This window comes from Anomaloglossus baeobatrachus, chromosome 4, assembly GCF_048569485.1.
Source record: "Anomaloglossus baeobatrachus isolate aAnoBae1 chromosome 4, aAnoBae1.hap1, whole genome shotgun sequence".
Lineage (NCBI taxonomy): Eukaryota > Metazoa > Chordata > Amphibia > Anura > Aromobatidae > Anomaloglossus > Anomaloglossus baeobatrachus.
In genome coordinates, this window is record NC_134356.1 from 267,998,227 (window position 1) to 268,020,944 (window position 22,718).

General features: G+C 50.4%; 1 protein-coding gene across 2 annotated transcripts in view; it reads right to left on the reverse strand.

The window, feature by feature from the left end:
- XPOT (exportin for tRNA) overlaps window positions 1-22,718 on the reverse strand; it is a 136,151-nt gene that overhangs the window by 98,172 nt on the left and 15,261 nt on the right. For both annotated transcript variants that reach the window (XM_075344826.1, XM_075344825.1), the window contains exons 2-3: window positions 22,216-22,352; window positions 15,965-16,047 (exon numbers count right to left, since the gene is read on the reverse strand). In XM_075344826.1, the coding sequence (XP_075200941.1) occupies window positions 15,965-16,047; window positions 22,216-22,275 (143 nt within the window). In that variant the 5' untranslated portion in view covers window positions 22,276-22,352. The remainder of the gene's footprint in view (window positions 1-15,964; window positions 16,048-22,215; window positions 22,353-22,718) is intronic.

Sequence of the window (22,718 nt, forward strand, 5' to 3'; positions counted from 1 at the left end):
GTTGAGCAGTGTGAAGTCCAGAACGGGGTGGAGTGATCCGTCCTATCTGGTGTTCACCGCTTGGAAATGCATCTGCTCGCTCGGGGGACGGAGATGCTCTGAAGCAACGAGTCGGAGGACGAGAACAGAGCTCTATCCTGTGACCGTCAGACAGAATGTCCCTTACATCGGTCTAGGACACGTGGGGACCACTCCCCTGACCTGGACCGCCATACAGGAAAGGTTCTCTGTGCACGGCGGAGGATGAAAATACCACCGCCTGAGACGTCAAAGACGCTAAATGCGGAGCAGACCGCATTAATCTGAGACAGAGCAGCTGAGATAGCCTGGAGTGCCCGCCCCTGCAAAGGCTGGGGCAACGGACGCGCCTATGGGTTCATAGATGGATCTCATTAGGAGTTCTATCTGTCTATCCGTGGCATTCTTGAGCGTGGACCCGTCAGCCACTGCTACTGCTGATCTAGCCGCCAGTCAAGAGACTGGAGGGCACCTTGTGACACTGAGCCCGAACGTTAACAACGTCAGAGGAGAATGTGTTATAAGACGTTTAGTAAAACGCTTGTCCGGGAAGGTGTGCTTCTGTACAGTATCTGTGAAGCCGTTAGAGCCACGTCCGGACAGAGTCCTGGGTTGCGACCTCCGCCCCCTCCTCTAGAGGGTCCTCAAGCTGAGACCCTTGAAGAAGTCGGGGAAGATTCCAAGCAAGGCTGCTTAGCCGGACTGGGACTGCGGCTCGTGCTGGAGTACCCCACGTCATAACTAGAGGCCACCCCAGGAACACGCTTCGTCGCAGACCGATAGAGGCCTGGGGCGATCTCGCAGTGCCCGGGGCCTGTTTAAGGGACCGGTCTGGACTGCAAACTCCTAGTGTCTTAGCCGACCACTTGTCCATAGCCTGAGACATGGATAGGGAAAATGACCCAGAGAGTTTCTCAGCAAGCTGTAACTCTGTCCCTGCCGCTTGGACCGGGAACGCCGGCGAAGTTTTCATCATGGAAACTCTGTCGCTGTTATCTGTGCAGTGCCTGTAATATAGGCGCACAAGAGGTTAAAATAAGCCAGTGTTTTGGCACCCTTACTCTTTAAGAGCAGACAACAGCCTGTCGTCCGCAGAGTAATCAGTGAGGGTATACAGCCAAAAACAATAATGCTGCCGAACAGTGAAATCATATAGATAGACACATATATGTATATATATATATATATATATATGCACTGCGGCACCCAGGGGGGGGACAACCCCCTAGGAAGACCACCTTTGAAAACTGGTGCCCCCCAGTGCTCAGTGAGGGGGAAGGAGGATAGCAACGTATGCTCCAGCACTCCCTACGTTATGATGCAGGTGTCTGCAGGAATCCGGTGGTCTATAGGGATCAGTGAGGGGGGGCGGAGGACAGCGAGGTGTGCTCCAGCCCTCACTGTCGGCAACCTACCGACCCTCCCGACCCTCTCCCTGACTGGCAGGCTCAGGGGCGGGAGTGTTAACCCACTAGGCCGCAAAAGCCGGGGACTCAAGTAAAACCGCGGCCGGCAAACATGCATGGTCGGCGCGGTAGTCCCGGACAAAGAATGCCCACCGCAATCGCAGCTGCGTCTGAGGCCAAGGTGCTTCAGGCACCGTGCCAACGGGGACACAGAGTACCTGTAGCTGCAGGGTGTCCCTGACGATACTCCGTCTCCGGCAGGGGCTGCGGATGTGGCTTGTAGCCCTCAGATTCTCTGACCCGGATCTCCCTCAGCTGCAGCCAGAAGGTGCTGAAAAAAACATGGCTGACGGCGTTCTCTGAGGAGGAGGGAGCCGTGGGCGTGTTCACACAAAAGTGCGGGAATCTGGTGCCTCAGCGTGGGTAGTGAGGGGGGCGGAGGACAGCTCAATGTACTACAGCCCTCACTGTCGGCGTCATACCAACCGTCCCGCCCTTTTCCCTGACTGGCAGGTCTGGGGGCGGGAGAATCCCATACTAGGCCGCAAAAAGCCGGGGATTAAAGTTGAAATCGCGGCCGACCGGCAGTGCACGGTCGGCGCGGTAGTCCCGGACCCACACGCACGCCGCAGTCGCTGCAGCGTCTGTGCCCAAGGTGCTTTATGCGCCGTCCCAACGGGGACACAGAGCACCTGGAATATGCGTTACTAGGCAGAAGCCGGAGACTAGAGTGTAAGCGCAGCCGGCCACAAGCGCGGTCCCGGCGCACTAACACGCCCAGCAGTGCTGCAGCGTGTACGACACAAGCGCGCCATGCGCCGTCCCCAAGGGGATACAGAGTACCTCGCAGTAGCAGGGCCATGTCCCTGACGATACTCAGCTCCTGTCCAGCAGATTCCCAGGGGCTGCGGAGGGAGCACGGTCCCAGTGTCTAGAGACCGATTATGGATCCCACTTCACCCAGAGCCCTGCAGGGATGGGGAAGGAAAACAGCATGTGGGCTCCAGCCTCCGTACCCGCAATGGGTACCTCAACCTTAACAACACCGCCGACCAGAGTGGGGTGAGAAGGGAGCATGCTGGGGGCCCTATATGGGCCCACTTTTCTTCCATCCAAAATAGTCTGCAGCTGCTGCTGACTAAGTTGTGGAGCTATGCTTGCATGTGTGCCTCCTTCGCACAAAGCTTAAAAACTGAGGAGCCCGTGATGCACGGGAGGGTGTATAGCAGAGGGGAGGGGCTTTACACTTTTAAGTGTAATACTTTGTGTGTCCTCCGGAGGCAGTAGCTATACACCCAATTGTCTGGGTCTCCCAATGGAGCGACAAAGAAAAACGTGACTCAGCAGCGATCTCGGCAGTGAGCTCGCTGTGTGTGAAGCACCCCTAACTGTGTTAAAGCAGTCAATGTAAAGACACAATGCAGCTTTGAGAGGCCTACAAAAGTAGTGTGAGGTGGCTGGTGGGAGGGGAGAAGGAGGTGGGGGTCATCAATGGTGCAATCAGTAACAGCACTTGTGCAGTTACTCCATGAAGAACTGCATTGTCAGCCGTACAAACGCTCTACAGAAAACATTCCACAGATTTACAACATGAAAAAAATTAACTAAAAAAAACAATATGAAAAACTGACACAAGTATGCTGCAACAGATACATTTCACAGGCAGGGGAGGCGATTTTGACCGGTTTCCGACGTATTTGCCTTGAACATATATACGTAAACTAGAAAGTGTAGGCTCCAGGAGGATATGCTATCACTTTCAACTGCAAACACTGGTTTAGCCTGCCATCCCTTTAATTCCACTACACAGCCTATAGCCTGTAATCTTTGGTTGGCAGATGTGGCATTTAGCTAATGGCAAGGTAATCTTCCCACTTTCATTCTGCCACTATAAGCCATAATTGATTGTCTAGTGTAGAAAACCTATTTTAACTCTTTCTGATATGGTATCCCAATACATTTCCCATGATGCTAGAGTCCTATCATGTAATCTCATGGCAACAGTGATAGATTACGGACAATGCTGCTGGTCTTAAGGTACCGTCACACATAACGAGATCGCTAGCGAGATCACTGCTCAGTCACGGTTTCTGTGACGCAGTAGCGATCTTGTTATGTGTGACACCTACCAGCGATCAGGCCCCTGCTGTGAGATTGCTAACCGATGCCGAATGGTCCAGGCCATTTTCTTCAAAGGCGATGTCCTGCTGGCCAGGACGCATCTCTGTGTTTGACACTGTGTGACAGGGTCCCAATGACAGCAGAGATCGTTATACAGGTCGCTACTGCGACCTGTAATGTTCCTGCATGGCTGGTAAGGTCTGACTGTCTGACATCTCTCCTGCAACCTCCCAGCGACTTACCAGCAATCCCTATCAGGTCGCATCGTTTTCGGGATTGCTGGTAAGTCGTCGTGTGTGACTGGGCCTTTAATGCGTGCCCCCTATCCTGAGGATAGGATATAAATCTTAAAGTTCTAGATAATCCCTTTAATTCAATAGTAGAGATGTAGACATGCTGGTGCCAGGAGTGACTAGCAGCAGCTCATCTCCCAGTAGAAGAAAAAATTCAATATATTGTATGCCAACACACCAAATCTATGTTTCCACTAACATCTACCAGCAGGAGACATTCAGGGACCTGACAACACAGTGTGTTGGTAGTCTGAGTTGGGAAGAATACGTAGGCATACAAACTGCACGTTATAGAGCAGGAGCCAGTGAAATCTAGGCACCACCTGACCTATCTGAAGACAGATACTCAAGGTAAAACAAAATGATATGCTGCTTTGCACTGAAGATGCAGTTCCCCATTAAATTTTCAAATGTACACAATACATGACTATCAGCAATGTAAAATACCAGTCACACAGGCTATCCATATATGTGTGAACATGCCGTATTTTGCAGTGGTTTGTGTTAGAGTGGTGCACCAGCAGAGCATCATGCCAAGATAGCGCCTAAGAGGTAATCTGTCAATCACAGCAGAATTCCATGTCATACCCAAGTCAGCTACTAAGTGGCCAGCGGCATAATAAAACTATGTAAAATTGTTCCACTTTAGAAAGGAGGCATCAGCAATAAAACAAAACAAAATTCCACAGCACACTAAATATTAGCAGAAACAAACACTTCAGGATTTATTCACAGAATATTCATTTAGGCTACTTTCACATAAGCGTTTGTTTTTTTTGTTTGTTTTTTTTTTTTTTAACTGCAGCACAAATGGATTTTTGACGCAGTGCCCGATCCTTTACAAATGCGTTGTCATTTAAATGCATTTGCAATGGAATCATGGCAATATGCAGTCACATGCGGCAAACACTGGATCCGGTGCGATGCAGTATTTTATGTTCTTTCGTTTTTGACCTCTGACAAAATACTGCATCTCACTGGATCCGTGATATTGCGGCGGTACCTGAACTGCAGATCAATGAGCCGGATCCTGCTCTACCGGAAGTCACCGCAATCTGATAGGTAGGATCCTGTTTTCAGTACTGAGTATGCCCAGAAAGTAGTTCCTCCCCCGTGCTTTCTTGATATAGTGGAGCTGCATCAGTTGAATAAAGAAGAAAGAAGACCAAGCTCATGGAGGGGTGAGAGGGAGTAATGATGATGATGGAGTCCCTAAGTGTGTCTGTGTATTTATTTCTAATAAAATATTTTTTCTCTGTGTGATGTTTTTTTAACCCTTTATTGGAGATTCTTAATGGCTGGGTCAAACTTGACCTGACATTAACCCCTTCACGACCGGACGATTTTTCGCTTTCCGTTTTTTTTTTTTGCCATTCTTTTTCTGAGACACGTAACTTTTTATTTTTCAGTCAATATGGTCATGTGAGGGCTCATTTTTTTGCGGAACGAGCTGTACTTTTAAATGAAACCATCAGTTTTACCATATAGTGTACTGGAAAACGGCAAAACAATTCCAAATGCAGAAAAATTGCAAAAAAAGTGCGATAGCACTATGGTTTTTGAGATATTTTATTCACTGTGTTCACTATATGGTAAAACTGATGTGTGGGTGTGATGCCTCAGGTCAGTGCGAGTTCGTAGACACCAAACATGTATAGGTTTACTTTTATATAAGGGGTTAAAAAAAAAATCTGAAGTTTGTCAGAAAAAAGTGGCGCACGTTTTACGCCATATTCCGTGACCCGTAGCGTTCTCATTTTTCGGGATCTATGGCTCAGCGACGGCTTATTTTTTGCGTCTCGAGCTGACGTTTTTAACGGTACCATTTTTGCGCAGATGCTACGTTTTGATCGCCTCTTATTGCATTTTGCGCAAAAGTTGTGGCGACAAAAAAACGTCGTTTTGGCGTTTGGAATTTTTTTGCCGCTACGCCGTATACTGATCAGATTAATTGATTTTATATTTTGATAGATCGGGCGTTTCTGAACGCGGCGATACCAAATGTGTGTATATTTTTAATTTTTTTAACCCTTTAATTCTCAATGGGGTGAATGGGGGGGGTGATTTGAACTTTTAGGGTTTTTTTTTAATTTTTTAAAACTTTTTTTTAATTTTTTTTATTTTACTAGTCCCCCTAGGGGGCTATTGCGATCAGCATTCCGATCGCTCTGCAGTATCTGCTGATCACAGCTACAAGGCTGTAAACAGCAGATACGCTCTCTTTCTCTTTTGCTGTGCCCCGGGCGAAAGTGAAAGCAAGTCAGGTGTAGTACAGGAGTCATCACATGACCCTGTGCTACCATGACAACTATCGGAAGTCACATGATCGTGTGACGCCCTGGGCAAGCCAGGGGTCACAGGTAATGACATCACCACACCCTACACCCCGGTTAGGCACATCAAAGCTAGACCCAAAAATCCTTGTTGCCTTCCCCAGGGGCTGATGTCCACACCAGGGGGTGGAGCCAGGAGGTTGGTCTCCACCCACCAAGATGTTCACAGTCCTGGAGGAGGGAAAAGCAGTAGTTGAGTTTTGACAGTGAAAGTGGAAGGAGGGAAAGTGAGCGGTAGTGAAGTGGCAAGAGAGCAGACTGAAGTGAGTCCGGGTGTGTGCCCCGGACAGAGACAGCAAGGTTAGCAGACGGCGGTGACCGTCTGCAGGAGTGGCCTATCGGAGTTGCCGTAAGGACCGTGGACGGGCGGTGGCCCGGCGGTACCGGACCGGTACACAAGGAGAAGCCAGCACCATTGGCAGGGGCCTTTCGGATCCCGGCAAGGCTTGGAGTCGCCGTGAATTTGCCAAATCCGTCAGTGAAGGGGACCTCCGGGTTTCCAAACAACCAAGTGCCGATTGAAGGCAACAGTCCAACCGTATGAGAGAGACACCGCCACGGCGCCAGTTTCTCAGGGCCAGCGCCTGCGGGCAAAGAGGGGCTCCTCCGGCCTATATCCAAGTCGGGGAGCGGGTTACCGGTGGGAACCCATTGGAACCAACAGAAGTACTAGGTGCAGGGAAAGAGACAGTCACCGCTAACTACCGGGGAAAAGCAGCAGCAGCCGTCCGTGGGAACCGTCTTTCCAGCCGTGTGTTTTACCGAGAACTGTGTTATCGTCTCAGGCTGAGTGAGTACCACCGTGCCGTGCGGCACAGCGCTGCCCCCGCGAGCCTGCACCTCACCAGGCCCCGCACCCAGCCTGCCATCCCCCCCTACCCCATCACCGGCCTCCGGGACAACCAACCCCCTACCCACGGAGGGGAGAAGTAACCACAAAGCTGCTCCCTGTCACCGCTCCCGGGATCCCCGTCCAGAGCAGCGGTGGTGTCCACACAATCACCACAACCGTGGGTGGCGTCACGGACAATAAACCCCCAAAACCATTCCCCTTTTCACTCACGGGCAAGGAGCGCCGCTCGAGTCCCCGGGATCCGGCCCATCGCTCGAGCCACCGAGCAGCAGCGGCCGCAGCAGCCGGATCCGAGCAGTGGGAGAGCGCAGCGTCCCCTCCTCCGCCCGCGACAACTTGGCATCACGAACAGGATCTTACCGCTCTGCCGTCTGGTAGAGGTGCGCCTGGTTACTGCCGGAGGTGTCCGGCCAGAAAATTTCAGAAGCCGCCATCTTTGGCGCGAAAAGTTCCCGCTCGAGCGTCTCCTCGAGTAGTGGAGGTGCGAAGGCCAAATTCCCGCCCCGATAGAGGAGGAGCCGGAAAGAGGCTAAGGGGGACGGAAACAAGATGTCTGCGCCCCACGGAGCCGCTGGGGGAGCGGTGGTCGCAGCCGCAGTGGCACCCGTGGATGGGAATGGGCCTGCCCAGGTCCCGGCCGCGCTGGCGGGGGGTGCCGCGGCCCCAGCTCTCGCTCGCTCAGGTGATGCCGTTCTCCTTGCCCCATGTGCCCGGAGCTACCTGGCTACCGCAGTACGACGGGAAACCTGATGCGTTACAGGTCTTCTGGAAAAAGCTTAACCCGCTCCTGGAATTGTACCTCCTGACTGATAAGCAACGTGCAGCGGTAGTGCTGGGGCAGCTAACCGGCGCAGCCGAGCAGGAGGCGGAGACCTGGGCCGAGGGGGACCGGTCCTCTGTAGCCACCATTTTTGAGAGACTACAGACTGCCTTTGAGACCCGTACCGAAGCTGAGCTGAGAATGCAGTTTTACCAATGTCGGCAACGACCTGTGGACAGTATTCGGGACTATGCTTTGCGTCTGCAAACCGCACTCCGCACACTGAAGCGGGTAGACACCATCAATGAAGCGGACAGCAATAAAATGTTAGTAGAGCAATTTGTGCAGGGAATGAGGTCCTCCGAGGATCGCAAACAACTCCGGCTGTGGGCCTTGGAACACCCTGATGTGGACTTTGCTGTGTTAAAGGGGCGGGCCATTAAAGCTCTGCAACCCCCAGCCTCGGAGGTCTTGGAGCCAGCCCCATGGCCAGTTGAGACGGCCCCCGTCGTAGCGGCCCCTGCCCTACCAGCATCTCCAGTACCTACAGCTCCAAGCAACACGATGGAAGAACTGGCTGCCCAGGTCCGCCGTATGGATGGAGACCTCGCCAAGATTCTTGCCGCACTCCAACCTCTGACCAGATCCCAGCCTCCAGCAAAGATACAGCTCGCTGACAGCCCTGAGAATGTTCCCTGGATGCAGCGGAGAAGTGCTAACAATTCACGGAACAGACCTCCAATCTGCTACAGGTGCAGCAAGCCTGGCCATTACTTCCGACAGTGCCCGTTAAACGAGCAACCCCTGGGGCCACGGGCCAATCCTCAGGAGTAGAACCCCGCGGCCCCCCCGACTGGCGGGACCGGTATATCGGGGCCCGGCCCATCATCCCCGTGGCTATGGACGGCATACCTGTGATGGCTCTCTTGGACACTGGATCACAGGTAACCACTATACCATACACATTGTACCAACGGTATTCAGGGACAGACGAGCTGGCTCCCCCAGATACTAGTATAACACTGATTGCTGCTGATTGACTCCCACTGACCCAAGTGGGGTATAAACAAGTGGCCATGACTGTGGGGCGAGCTGAACTGCAACACCAGGGTATGATTGTGATCATGAATGAACCCAGTGATCATAACCCGAAGATAGTGCTGGGAACCAGTGTGATGGAGCACTGTATGAGTGATGTGTTGGCCCTACTGCAGCAGCTGGCTGCCACGGCGGCGGGGAGCCGACAGAGAGCTGTACAGCGTGAGATCCGAGCCTTAATGTACCGCCAGCATGTAAACTCGACGGGAGGAGAGATTGGTGGAGTGAGAGTGATGGATGTTGCCCCGTTGATTGTGCCCCCTAGGAGTGAGATGATGATTTGGTGTATGGCAGCAGTAGGGCCTCAGGGACGTGACTACCCTGCTATGATAGAGCCCATGCCCTCCGAGCACTGGCCCACAGTAACGGCCGCCCGAGGGGTGGTAGATGTAAAGAAGGGGAGAGTGCCCGTGAGGGTGCTGAACTGTGGGGAGGAAGAAGTTAGACTCCCCCGGTATGCTACACTTGCTAAGTTGCTCACTCTAGATCCCCACGCCATCCACGAGACAGCTTCCCCAACCTCCCCACCGACTGCCAGCACTCAACCGCCCAAAGGGGGGGTCAGAGGAGTGGCACCGACAGCTACATGTAGGCACTGATGATACCCCTGCACATTACAAAGAAGGGGTATACCGGGTGGTACGGGAGTATGAACAAGTTTTTAGCAAACACCCCCTAGACTTTGGGCAGATCAAAGGAGTCCAACACAATATCCCCACCGGCGAGCACCCCCCTATCAAAGATAGGTAGAGGCCTATTCTCCCTGCACACTACCAATGTGCCAAAGACATGTTGAGGAACATGAAGGAGGCAGGGGTTATCAGGGACAGCTGTAGTCCCTGGGCCGCCCCATTGGTACTGGTTAAGAAGGACGGCACCATGCGGATGTGTGTGGATTACCGGAAGATTAACCAGATAACGCACAAGGATGCCTACCCACTGCTCCGTATCGAAGAGTCTTTGGCCGCACTAAGAACCGCAAACTACTTCTCTACCCTCGACCTCACCAGCGGGTACTGGCAAGTGGCCGTGGCACCCGAGAACCGGGAGAAAACTGCCTTCACCACCCAGATGGGGCTCTGTGAATTTAATAGCATGCCGTTTGGGCTGTGCAACGCCCCTGGAACCTTCCAACGGTTGATGGAATGCTGTCTGGGACATCTAAATTTCGAGACCGTCCTGTTATACCTGGATGATGTGATTGTGTACTCCCAGACATATGGAGCCCACCTGGAGCACCTGGCCGAGGTGTTCGCGTCCCTTGCCAAATATGGGATGAAGTTGAAGCCCTCCAAGTGTCATCTGCTGAAACCCAGAGTGCAGTACCTGGGGCATGTGGTGGGTGCAGAAGGTGTCGCCCCCGACCCTGAAAAGATAACTGCCATCCAAGACTGGCCGAGACCGACCACGGTGAGGGAAGTAAGGCAGTTCCTGGGTCTGGTGGGGTACTACCGTCGCTTTATCAAAGGATACACGAAGATGGCTGCCCCCATGCAAGACCTCCTCGTGGGACAGACCAAAGGTGGTAGACCCCTCGGGGCTCCACTGGTGTGGGAAGAGCGGCATGAGGAATCCTTCCACCAGCTGAAAGCGGCCTTGACTGGGGAGGAGATCCTAGCGTATCCTGATTACAGCCACCCGTTCATCCTCTACACCGATGCCAGCAATGTGGGCTTGGGGGCAGTCTTGTCCCAGGTCCAAGATGGGAAGGAGAAAGTGATTGCCTATGCTAGCCGGAGGCTCCGACCGACTGAAAGGAACCCTGAAAATTACAGCTCTTTCAAGCTGGAGCTCCTGGCGCGGGCTATCACCGAGCGGTTCCGCCATTACTTGGCCGCAGCAAAATTCACCGCTTTCACGGATAACAATCCGCTGACCCACCTGGACACGGCCAAGTTGGGTGCGTTGGAACAGCGGTGGGTGGCCAGGCTAGCCAATTACGACTTCACCATTAAATACAGGGCCGGTCGTGTCAACGTTAATGCTGATGCACTCTCTCGGACGCCCCACTTGTCAGAAGAAGGGTGCGAGGATGATGACCTCGAAGAGATCGAGTTGCCTGCGTTTCACCAGCCACCAACTGAGAAGGTCCATGTTCACCAACAACGGGTGAACCTGGACCCGCTACCCAGTCAGGAGTGGCAGGAAGCTCAAAACCAGGCGCCCGCTGTCCGCCTAGTCAAGACCCTAGTGGAGCAAGGCGCTGCCGGAATAGACCCTACCGCCCCAGCTGAAGCCCAACGCCTGTGGAAAGAACGGACCCGGCTGTATCTACACCAAGGGAAGTTGTACAGTGAGCTGATTAACCCAAAGACTCATGAGAAAATCCGCCAGTTGGTGATTCCCCAAGCTAAATGTGCCCACCATTCTACAAGCGTACCATGATGGTGCCGGACATTTTGGATGGAAGAAATTGGAAATGCTGTTGAGGGAGCGGTTCTATTGGAGCGGGATGCGGGAGTCTGTGGAGGCCTGGTGCCGAGAGTGCGGCCCGTGCACGCTGAGAAGGAAGGACGAGGCCAGCCAGAAGGCACCCCTGCACCCGATCGTTACACATCAACCGCTGGAGCTGGTCGCCCTGGAACATGTGAAGCTCACCCCCAGCCGAAGTGGGTACACTTACGCTCTCACCATAGTGGATCACTATTCAAGGTTCATGGTGGTTGTCCCGGTCAAAGACCTAACCGGCCGTACCGCCGCTAGAGCGTTCCAAGCTTACTTCTGTCGGCCCAGCCTTTGAAGCAGAGGTGTTCCATGACTTCTGTCAGCTGTACGGCTGCAAGAAGATTCGGACCACGCCTTACCATGCCCAAACCAATGGCATGTGTGAGAAGATGAATCATTTGGTCCTTGGCCTCAAGACGCTGCCGCTAGAAGAGCGGAACCTGTGGCCGGAGAAGCTGCCTGACTTGGTCGATATGTACAACAATATCCCGTCCAGCTCAACGAAGTGCACCCCAGCATATCTGATGAGGGCTCGCCCCGGCCGACTGCCGGTGGACCTGGAAATGGGATTGGAAGCCCCAGAGACACTCCCTTCGACGGCTGAATGGGACACCCGGCGGAGGGTTCAGTACCGACAGATTCAGGAATATATGGAGAAGAACTTAAGTCGGAGTCGGGAACAACAGGAGCGGCGCTTCAACCAGAAGGTGTCTGCTGGCCCTTTCCAGCCTGGAGAGGTAGTGTTGAAGCGGAAGAGGAGGACCCACAAACTGGATGATCAATGGGAGAAAATCCCAAATGTCATACAGCCCACAGGATGGGAAGATGGGAAGGCCTACCAGATCAGCCGAGACCAAGGGGACACGGTGGCCACGGTGTCCCGAGACCATCTAAAGAGGTGCCCACCAGCATTGAGGGTAGCGGCTGAAGTTCCAATTCCTAAACCGGCAGAGAGGGCAAAATAGGTAATCCACACTGGGATGGGTGACTTCCCAGCGGACTGGCCTACACAGAACGGCGCGGTGATTCTTCCAGTGATACTGTTCCCACAACCCGTGGATGAAGAAATGATGGAGGTGATCAACCGTGAGCCAGTGCCAGTGCCCAGGGATGAACCTGTACCCAGCTCCCCTATGCCTCCGCCTGCCCCACACGATGACAGGGAAGAGGAACTGATTGTTCCCTCTCCCCCACTGCCTGTCACCACTGACACCGGACCCCGGAGGTCCACTCGCCCCAACGTAGGTAGACCCCCACTTAGGTACAGGGAAACTATTCTTTAAGAGGGGGGGGGGAGAGTGTGTGTTTAAAGGTTCTGCAAGTTTGAAAATGATTAACCGAAGTTAACCTGATTGTCTGCTTGATTGAACCGGTCGTTGCCGGCACCGTTGTCCCCGTGGGGATCGTCTTAAGTTGCGCAAGGGACGCCTTATGGACAAGCCCGTGAACTTGCAGGGCAACCACAAACTTGTGGGATGTAAATAATGTTGTTGTTGCAGCTTCCACCGTTACCGCCTCCGGAGAGGCAGATGATTGGAGGGAGGGCCCGCAGTGGAGCAGGCTGGGGCCCAGCCACCACCTGAACCGGTGGCTACCCTCTGGGGGTTCCAGGGGCTCCCCATGGACGTGGGTCCCCTGGAAAGGACAGATCCCGCTCGGGTAACTTGGTGCAGGACTGGGGTCAAGGGGTGCTGCCTGTTTTCTTAGGGCAGCATCAGGGCCAGGTTACTTGGGTGGGTGAGAGCGGAAGCCGTAACTGTTAACCGTTTTGCAACGTTTAAGAAAGTGCCTCCCGATGTGGGATGATAATATGCATGTATGTCTGTTACCGTTTTTTTATCTTTTTGCAGAAAAATAAAACCGATGTTGGACGGGCAGCCCGCGGACGGTCTGCATTTTGCTAAGGGGGAATGTGACGCCCTGGGCAAGCCAGGGGTCACAGGTAATGACATCACCACACACCCTACCCTACAAAATCCTTGTTGCCTTCCCCAGGGGCTGATGTCCACACCAGGGGGTGGAGCCAGGCGGTGGAGGCCACCCACCAAGATGTTCACAGTCCTGGAGGAGGGAAAAGCAGTAGTTGAGTTTTGACAGTGAAAGTGGAAGGAGGAAAGTGAGCGGTAGTGAAGTGGCAAGAGAGCAGACTGAAGTGAGTCCGGTGTGTGCCCCGGACAGAGACAGCAAGGTTAGCAGATGGCGGTGACCGTCTGCAGGAGTGGCCTATCGGAGTTGCCGTAAGGACCGTGGACGGGCGGTGGCCCGGCGGTACCGGACCGGTACACAAGGAGAAGCCAGCACCATTGGCAGGGGCCTTTCGGATCCCGGCAAGGCTTGGAGTCGCCGTGAATTTGCCAAATCCGTCAGTGAAGGGGACCTCCGGGTTTCCAAACAACTAAGTCCCGATTGAAGGCAACAGTCCAACCGTATGAGAGAGACACCGCCACGGCACCAGTTTCTCAGGGCCAGCGCCTGCGGGCAAAGAGGGGCTCCTCCGGCCTATATCCAAGTCGGGGAGCGGATTACCGGTGGGAACCCATTGGAGCCAACAGAAGTACTAGGTGCAGGGAAAGAGACAGTCACCGCTAACTACCGGGGAAAAGCAGCAGCAGCCGTCCGTGGGAACCGTCTTTCCAGCCGTGTGTTTTACCGAGAACTGTGTTATCGTCTCAGGCTGAGTGAGTACCACCGTGCCGTGCGGCACAGCGCTGCCCCCGCGAGCCTGCACCTCACCAGGCCCCGCATTCGGCCTGCCATCCCCCCCTACCCCATCACCGGGCCCCGGAACAACCAACCCCCTACCCACGGAGGGGAGAAGTAACAACAAAGCTGCTCCCTGTCACCGCTCCCGGGATCCCCGTCCAGAGCAGCGGTGGTGTCCACACAATCACCACAACCGTGGGTGGCGTCACGGACAATAAACCCCCAAAACCATTCCCCTTTTCACTCACGGGCGAGGAGCACCGCTCGAGTCCCCGGGATCCGGCCCATCGCTCGAGCCACCGAGCAGCAGCGGCCGCAGCGGCAGCCGAACCCGAGCAGTGGGAGAGCGCAGCGTCCCCTCCGCCCGCGACAAGTGACTTCCGGTATCGGGCGGTAAGTATAACTTTACCGCGATCACGCTTATAATGGCGCTGTTACATACTGACAGCGCCATATAAGGGGTTAATCTGCACGAGCAGATAACGATTCTGTTCGTGCCTAGCAGGCACACATCTCAGCTGTGAAAATCAGCTGAGATGTGTGCCGATCGCGGCATGCTGCCGCCGGCAGACCGCGGGCAGTAACATTATGTCATTTAGGACGTAATCTTACTGCCCGCGTTCGTTAAGGGGTTAAGAATCTCGGGTTTTATATCAGCTGGTAACACAAAGCTGGTACTAACCTCTTAGTACCCAGCGTGCAACCCAGCACCAGAGCCACTGAAAGTTGGATGCAGCGCCAGAAGATGGTGCTTCTATGAAAGCACCATTTTCTAAGGCAGCTGCCTACTGCAATTCGCACCCGGGGGGGGTAAGAAAGTTTGGGCTATCCTGCACTGCGGATTCCAATCCCCAGCTGCCTAGTTGTACCTGGCTGGACACAAGAATTGGGCAAAGCCCATGCGATTTTTTTTTTTTTTTTTTTTTTTTTATAATTATTTCATGAAATTCATAAAATAAATTAAAAAAAAAAAGTGCTTCCCTATATTTTTAGTTCCCAACCGGATACAAATAGGCAGCTGGGGGTTGGGGGCGGCCCGTACCTGCCTGTTGTACTTGGCTAGCTTACAAAAATAGGGTGAAGCTGTCATTTTGTTTTTGAAGGGGGAAAATAAATAAATAAATAAATAAAAAAAAAAAAAAAAAAATAGGGGCTTCCCTGGAATATTCCATTGCCAGTGAAGGTAACACCAAGCAGTGGGGGTTGGCAGCCAGTAGCTGCTTAGGTTACCCTTAGCAATAGAAAATGCAGCGGGAGCCAGCACATTTTTTTTACCCCTAATTCTAGGGTTTGGGTTATGTGTTTGTTTTATTTCATTTTTTAATGCATTTAAAAAAAAATATAATAAATATAGATATATGCTTCGGCCATCGAGCACCCGAGCATTTTACTGCTTACTCATCCCTACTCCTGACCACACAGCCAGCAGAAGTAATCAGCTCAGCTGACTCAAGTGTCGGACAATTACTTGTTTTGCGGGCTGTGAGGTCAGCTGAGTTCGTCTGGCACTGGAATCAGCTGACCTGAACTCAGCTGACCTCACAGCCCGCACACGCTGTGATGGATGCAGTGGGACAAAGTTCAAGTAAATCGGCCGACACTGTAGTCAGCTGATCTTGTGACCACACAGCCCGCACAAGGTCACACGTGATCAGCAGTAGCCAGTGACTGCTGTTAACCTGCGTCCATCTCAGCGTGTATGGGCTGTGAGATCAGGAGTTCAGCTGACTCCAGTGCCGGCCGATTACATTCTGTGTCCCGCTGCATCCATCGCAAGTAGAAGGATCTGGTAAAATAACAATTGCAGTTGCATGCGTTTCACATTCAATCCACAGGATTCGGTCATATGCGGTTTGCGTTTTTCTTCCTACAGGCAAAAAACCACTGATGTGAAAGTAGCCTTACACAAACATAATATAACTAAACCTGCTCACCTATATATGCGTTGGGCTAATGCTTCAGCACAGACCTGCCATGCGTCTTGGGAGACTTTTAACTGTTCAAAATAAGCCAATGCCTGAAATAAAGCAACCATTGGAAGACAAATTAGATCATGAACAATCCACCTCCCTCCCCCCCAAAAAATATATTTGTAAGGATAACATTCTAATGGCAAAAGTAAATACTGGTGTTAAATAAGGCTGGTTTCACACTACGTCTTTTTAACATCCGTTAAAAACGTTTTTTTAACGGAAGTACGGATCCTGTGCAAATCCGTTTTCACTGCAATGCATTTTCAATGGACTCGCGTCCACCTGCGTTTGCATGCGTTTGCGTCCGTTAGACGCAGGATCCGTCCTTTTGCGTTATTTTGACATGTTTCAAAAACGCAACATGTAGCGTTTTTTTGCTTTGTCAAAATAACGCATCTCACAGGATCCTTCACATTGCGCCGCGAGCTGCAATGCATTTCAATGAGTGCTGGATCCTGCCTAGCAGAATGCGTTCAGTTGCGTTGTAACAGGATCCTGCTTTTGTACTGAGCATGCCCAGAAAGTACTGAGCATGCCCAGAACCAGTCTCCAGTGATCTGTCTATCTCTCTACTCCCTCCCTCACCCCCTCTCTCTCTATCTATGTCTTTCCCCCTTCCTCTCCTGTCTCTCTCTCCCCTGCCTGAAAGCTGCGGACACTCGTAACCAAGGTAAATATCGCGTAACCACTTCTCTTAGTTACCCGATGTTTACGTTGGTTACGTGTGCAGGCAGCCCGGCTCCTAGCAGCTGCAGACACTCGTAACCAACATAAATATCGGGTATCCAAGGGCCGATGTTTACCTTGGTTACCAGCGTCTGCAGCTGTCAGAAGCCTCCTCCCAGTCTAGTTCCCCTCACTCCCGATCACATGACTCCAATGCCCGCCCCTAAATATCCAGTGCAGGATCCTGCAAAATAACATATGCGTTTGCATACGTTATTTGCTGTAAAAGCAGGATCCGTACTTCCGCTAAAAAAACGTTTTCAGCGGATGTTAAAAAGACGTAGTGTGAAACTAGCCTAAGAGTTTATGGTCACCAGGTCAGAAGCAAAGGAAGGCTGCTTTCACACTACGTTTTTTTAACATGCGTCATGAACATTTTTTGCTGTAAAAGCGGATCCTGCTTTTACAGCAAAAAACGCATGCAAACGCATGTGTTATTTGCAGGATCCTGTCACTAAGTTTATGGGCGGGCATTGCAGGGCTGTGGAGTCGGTAAGCCAAACCTTCGACTCAGACTCCTCAATTTCTTTCGCACAGACTCCGACTCCTACATATATTGCTTATAGTTAGGTGAAAAATTTATTATAGTACATGAACATGTGTATGTGACCATCAGACATTTAATAATTTTTATGATACAATAATCAAGATATTTGGATAGAACATAAAATATATTTATTGGAATACAACTTTAGAACACAAAAAACTGTAATAAATTGTAAATATGTAATATACAGTAGATTACATATATATCTTGTGTGTGTATATACAGTCCTGGCCAAAAGTATTGGCACCCCTGCAATTCTGTCAGATAATACTCTGTTTCTTCCTGAAAATGATTGCAATCACAAATTCTTTGGTATTATCATCTTCATTTATTTTGCTTGCAATGAAAAAACCACAAAAAAGAATGAATCAAAAATGAAATCATTGATCATTTCACATAAAACTCCAAAAATGGCCCGCACAAAAGTATTGGCACCCTCAGCCTAATACTTGGTTGCACAACCTTTAGCCAAAATAACTGAACAACCGCTTCCGGTAACCATCAATGAGTTTCTTACAATGCTCTGCTGGAATTTTAGACCATCTTCTTTGGCAAACTGCTCAGATCCCTGAGATTTGAACGGTGCCTTCTCCAAACTGCCATTTTGAGATCTCTCCACAGGTGTTCTATGGGATTCAGGTCTGGACTCATTGCTGGCCGCTTTAGAAGTCTCCAGTGCTTTCTCTCAAACCATTTTCTAGTGCTTTTGAAGTGTGTTTTGGGTCATTGTCCTGCTGGACGACCCATGACCTCTGAGGGAGACCCAGCTTTCTCACACTGGGCCCTACATTATGCTGCAAAATTTGTTGGTAGTCTTCAGATTCATAATGCCATGCACACGGTCAAGCAGTCCAGTGCCCAGAGGCAGCAAAGCAACCCCAAAACATCAGGGAACCTCTGCCATGTTTGACTGTAGGGACCGTGTTCTTTTCTTTGAATGTCTCTTTTTTTTCCTGTAAACTCTATGTTGATGCCTTTTCCCAAAAAGCTCTACTTTTGTCTCATCTGACCAGAGAACATTCTTCCAAAACGTTTTAGGCTCTCTCAGGTAAGTTTTGGCAAACTCAAGCCTGGATTTTTTGGGAAAAGGCATCAACATAGAGTTTACAGGGAAAAAAAAAAAAAAAAAAAAGAGGCATTCAAAGAAAAGAACACGGTCCCTAAAGTCAAACATGGCGGAGGTTCCCTGATGTTTTGGGGTTGCTTTACTGCCTCTGGCACTGGACTGCTTGACCGTGTGCATGGCATTATGAATCTGAAGACTACCAACAAATTTGCAGCATAATGTAGGGCCCAGTGTGAGAAAGATGGGTCTCCCTCAGAGGTCATGGGTCTTCCAGCAGGACAATGACCCAAAACACACTACAAAAAGCACTAGAAAAATGGTTTGAGAGAAAGCACTGGAGACTTCTAAAGTGGCCAGCAATGAGTCCAGACCTGAATCCCATAGCACACCTGTGGAGAGATCTCAAAATGGCAGTTTCTAGAAGACACTCTTCAAATCTCAGGGATCTGGAGCAGTTTGCCAAAGAAGAATGGTCTAAAATTCCAGCAGAGCATTGTAAGAAACTCATTGATTGTTACCGAAAGCAGTTGTTCGTAGTTATTTTGGCTAAAGGTTGTGCAACCAAGTATTAGGCTGAGGGTGCCAATACTTTTGTCCGGGCCATTTTTAGCATTTTATGTGAAATGATCAATGATTTGATTTTTGGTTCATTCTTTTTTGTGGTTTTTCATTGCAAGCATAATAAATGAAGATAAGGCCTTGTGCGCACTAGGCGTTTTTGCTGCGTTTTTAACCGCGTTTGTGCTGAAAACGCAGTGACATTGCTTCCCCAGCAATGTCTATGGGTTTTCAGAAGTGCTGTCCGCACACAGCGTTTTTTTGTAGCTGCGTTTTTGTGGTGACCACAAAAATGCAGCATGTCAATTATTTCTGCGTTTTTCACTGCGTTTTTCACCCATTGAGTTCAATGAGATGTTCAACAACGCAATGAAAAACGCATATAGCTGCGTTTCTATGACTAAAAACGCAGCTATAACGCAAGGGGTGGGCAGTAAAGTGACGTGTACAGGAAGAGGATTCCTTCTGTTGGTAAACACAGAAGCATGAATTCTCCTGGTACCATCACCGCTGCGTCCACAACTCGCCCGGTGCCATGTCAGCTCCGTGCGGCGCCATGTCTGGGCGGGAGGTGGAGGCAGCGGCGAAAACAAAAGTGAACAGTAGAAAAAAAAAAAAATGTCATATATACTCACCTGTCTGCAGGGTCCCGGTGATATGCCCGCTCCCATCTCCTCCCGGTACCGCCGCTCTGGCTGTGTGCAGTCTCCCCGGGGCACGTACGAAGCTTGCAGGACCTGGCGGTGGATCACCTGATGCAGTCACCTGACGCATCAGCTGATCGTAATTCTCGAGGTGTCGCCGGCTTTTTCGCGCCCGGCCGGCTATCAGCTGATCCTGCCGTCAGGAGACTTCATCAGCTGATTACCGGCAGCTCCTGCAGCGATGGGACAGGATCAGACTCTCATCTGATCGCTGCAGGAGCTGCCGGTAATCAGCACAGACGTGAGTATTTATTTATTTATTTATTTTTTTTGCACTGATGCTTCAGCTGATTGTATAGTCGGCTTTTATACAATCAGCTGATGTGTGATGTGATTCAGCCCCTAGAACCTGACATCATCTGATCGCTCTGCCTTCCAGCAAACCGATCAGATGATATTGGATTCGGATTGGACCCTGACCCAGGATTACTGCGGAGGGGGGTTCTTTATTTCAATAAAAATGGAGTCACTAATTGTGTTGTGTTTTATTTCTAATAAAAATATTTTTCTGTGTGTTGTGTTTTTTTTTTATCATTACTAGAAATTCATGGTGGCCATGTCTAATATTGGCGTGACACCATGAATTTCGGGCTTAGGGCCAGCTGATAATATACAGCTAGCCCTAACTCCATTATTACCCAGCGAGCCACCCGGCATCAGGGCAGCTGGAAGAGTTGGATACAGCGCCAGAAGATGACGCTTCTATGAAAGCGCCATTTTCTGGGGTGGCTGCGGGACTGCAATTCACAGCGGGGGTGCCCAGAAAGCACGGGCACCCTGCACTGTGGATTCCAATCCCCAGCTGCCTAGTTGTACCCGGCTGAACTCAAAAATTGGGCGAAGCTCATGTCATTTTAATTTTTAAATTATTTCATGAAATTCATGAAATATTAAAAAAAAGGGCTTCCCTATATTTTTGGTTCCCAGCCGGGTACAAATAGGCAGCTGGGGGTTGGGGACAGGCCGTACCTGCCTGCTGTACCCGTCTAGCATACAAAAATATGGCGAAGCCCACGTCATTTTTTTGGGGGGCAAAAAACTCCTGCATTCAGTCCTGGATGGAGGATGCTGAGCCTTGTAGTTCTGCAGCTGCTGTCTGCTCTCCTGCATACAATGAACATTTTGAAGAAGGAAATGACATCAGACATTTTTTTTTCCATCAACAATCTTTAATGGCATTGTGCACTGATTAAAAACGCAGCAAAAAACGCACCAAATCGCGGTAAAAACGCATGCGTTTTTTTAGCCGCGGGGTGCGTTTTTTGAGACAAACGCACATAAAAACGCAGCATGAAAAAAAAAAAACGCCTAGTGCGCACATACCCTAATAATACCAAAAAATGTGTGATTGCAATCATTTTCAGGAAGAAACAGTATTATCTGACAGAATTGCAGGGGTGCCAATACTTTTGTTTTGGGGGGGGGGGGGAGAGAGAGAGAGAGAGAGAGAGAGAGAGAGAGAGAGAGAGAGAGAGAGAGAGAGAGAGAGAGAGAGAGAGAGAGAGAGAGAGAGAGAGAGAGAGAGAGAGAGAGAGAGAGAGTATATATATTACATATTTACAATTTATTAGTTTTTTGTGTTCTAAAGTTGTATTCCAATAAATACTTTATGTTCTATCCAAATGTCTTGATTATTGTATCATAAAAATAATTAAAATGTCTGATGTTCACATTGTACTACAATACATTTTTCACTTAAATTTAAGCATTATACTTAATGTTATTATTTAGTAAAATATTCAACACATTCTGCATTGTACTACTGTCCTTAATTTATTATACATTTTTGGAGTCGGAGTCGGTGCATTTTATACCGACTCCAACTCCACTAAAATGATCTCCGACTCCGACTCCACGACTCCGACTCCACAGCCCTGGGGCATTGGAGTCATGTGATCGGGAGTCAGTGGAACTGAACGTGATAGACTGGGAGCCGGCTCGTAACCAAGGTAAACATCGGGTAACTTGCTTGGATACCCGATATTTATCTTTGTTACGAGCGTCTGCTGCTGCTAGGAGCCGGGCTCCCTGCACACGTAACCAACGTAAACATCAGGTAACTAAGAGAAGCGCTTTCCTTGGTTACCCGATATTCATCTTGGTTACGAGTGTCTGCAGCTCTCAGGCGGGGGAGAGAGAGGAAAGGGAGAGGGAGGGGGAGAGAGGGTGGTGGGGAGAGACAGAGGGAGAGGGAGAGGGAGAGAGAGACTGATCACCCAAGGCTGGTTTCTGGGCATGCTCAGTAGAGCAAGCAGGATCCTGTCTATCAGCATGCCAGCGGTCACATGCGTTTGCGTGCAGTATAGTCAGGATCCAGCAATTTGCAGTATTTGGACGCAGCTCAAAAAAACTACAAGTAGCGTTTTTGAAAAATGTTAAAAAACTGCGAGTCGCTGGATGCTCACTATAACGCATGTGAACGCATGTTGACGCGAGTCCATTGCAAATGCACTGAAATAAAAACGCATTTGCACTGGATCCGTTTTTGCGTTAAAAAAAACGTTCAGGACTCATGTTAAAAAAACGTAGTGTGAAAGCAGCCGAACAGTGCTGAGCAGCAAGTAAATACGAACTGAAACACTTGTGTCTTAGGCAGTGTGATGGGACGTACTCGCTCTCGGAAGTCAGCATTGGCATTTGGGTTTAGTCCAAGCAGGGCTTGTTCATCCATGTCGGCTGCTATACTCCAAGCTCCCTATTTCGCACAATAGGTTTGCCCCTTTCTGGCACAGCAGAGTCAACCAACATCTGCCAAAGAATGAAAGAGCAAAGTTAGGAGAAACATGGCATTCCCAAACACAATAGTGCCGCTACTCTCAGCAAAACCTAGCAGAGAAAAAAAAAACAAGGCCGGTTACAACATCCTGTAACATGGCAATCACTGCAAGTGTGCAAAGATTACAGACACGCAGAGGGCATAGGGCACAAGACAACACAGGCATTCTGCTCTCCAATAGTTTACAGGTTTATGTTTAGAAGATCAGGATGTGAGTGACGAGCACACCTCAGCTTGTTTACAAAGCCATTTCCTCCTCCTACATGAAGAATATTTAGCGGTAGCTTGCAATTCCAGATTGACATGTAAATCAATCACCTTATTTCTGATTTTGGTGT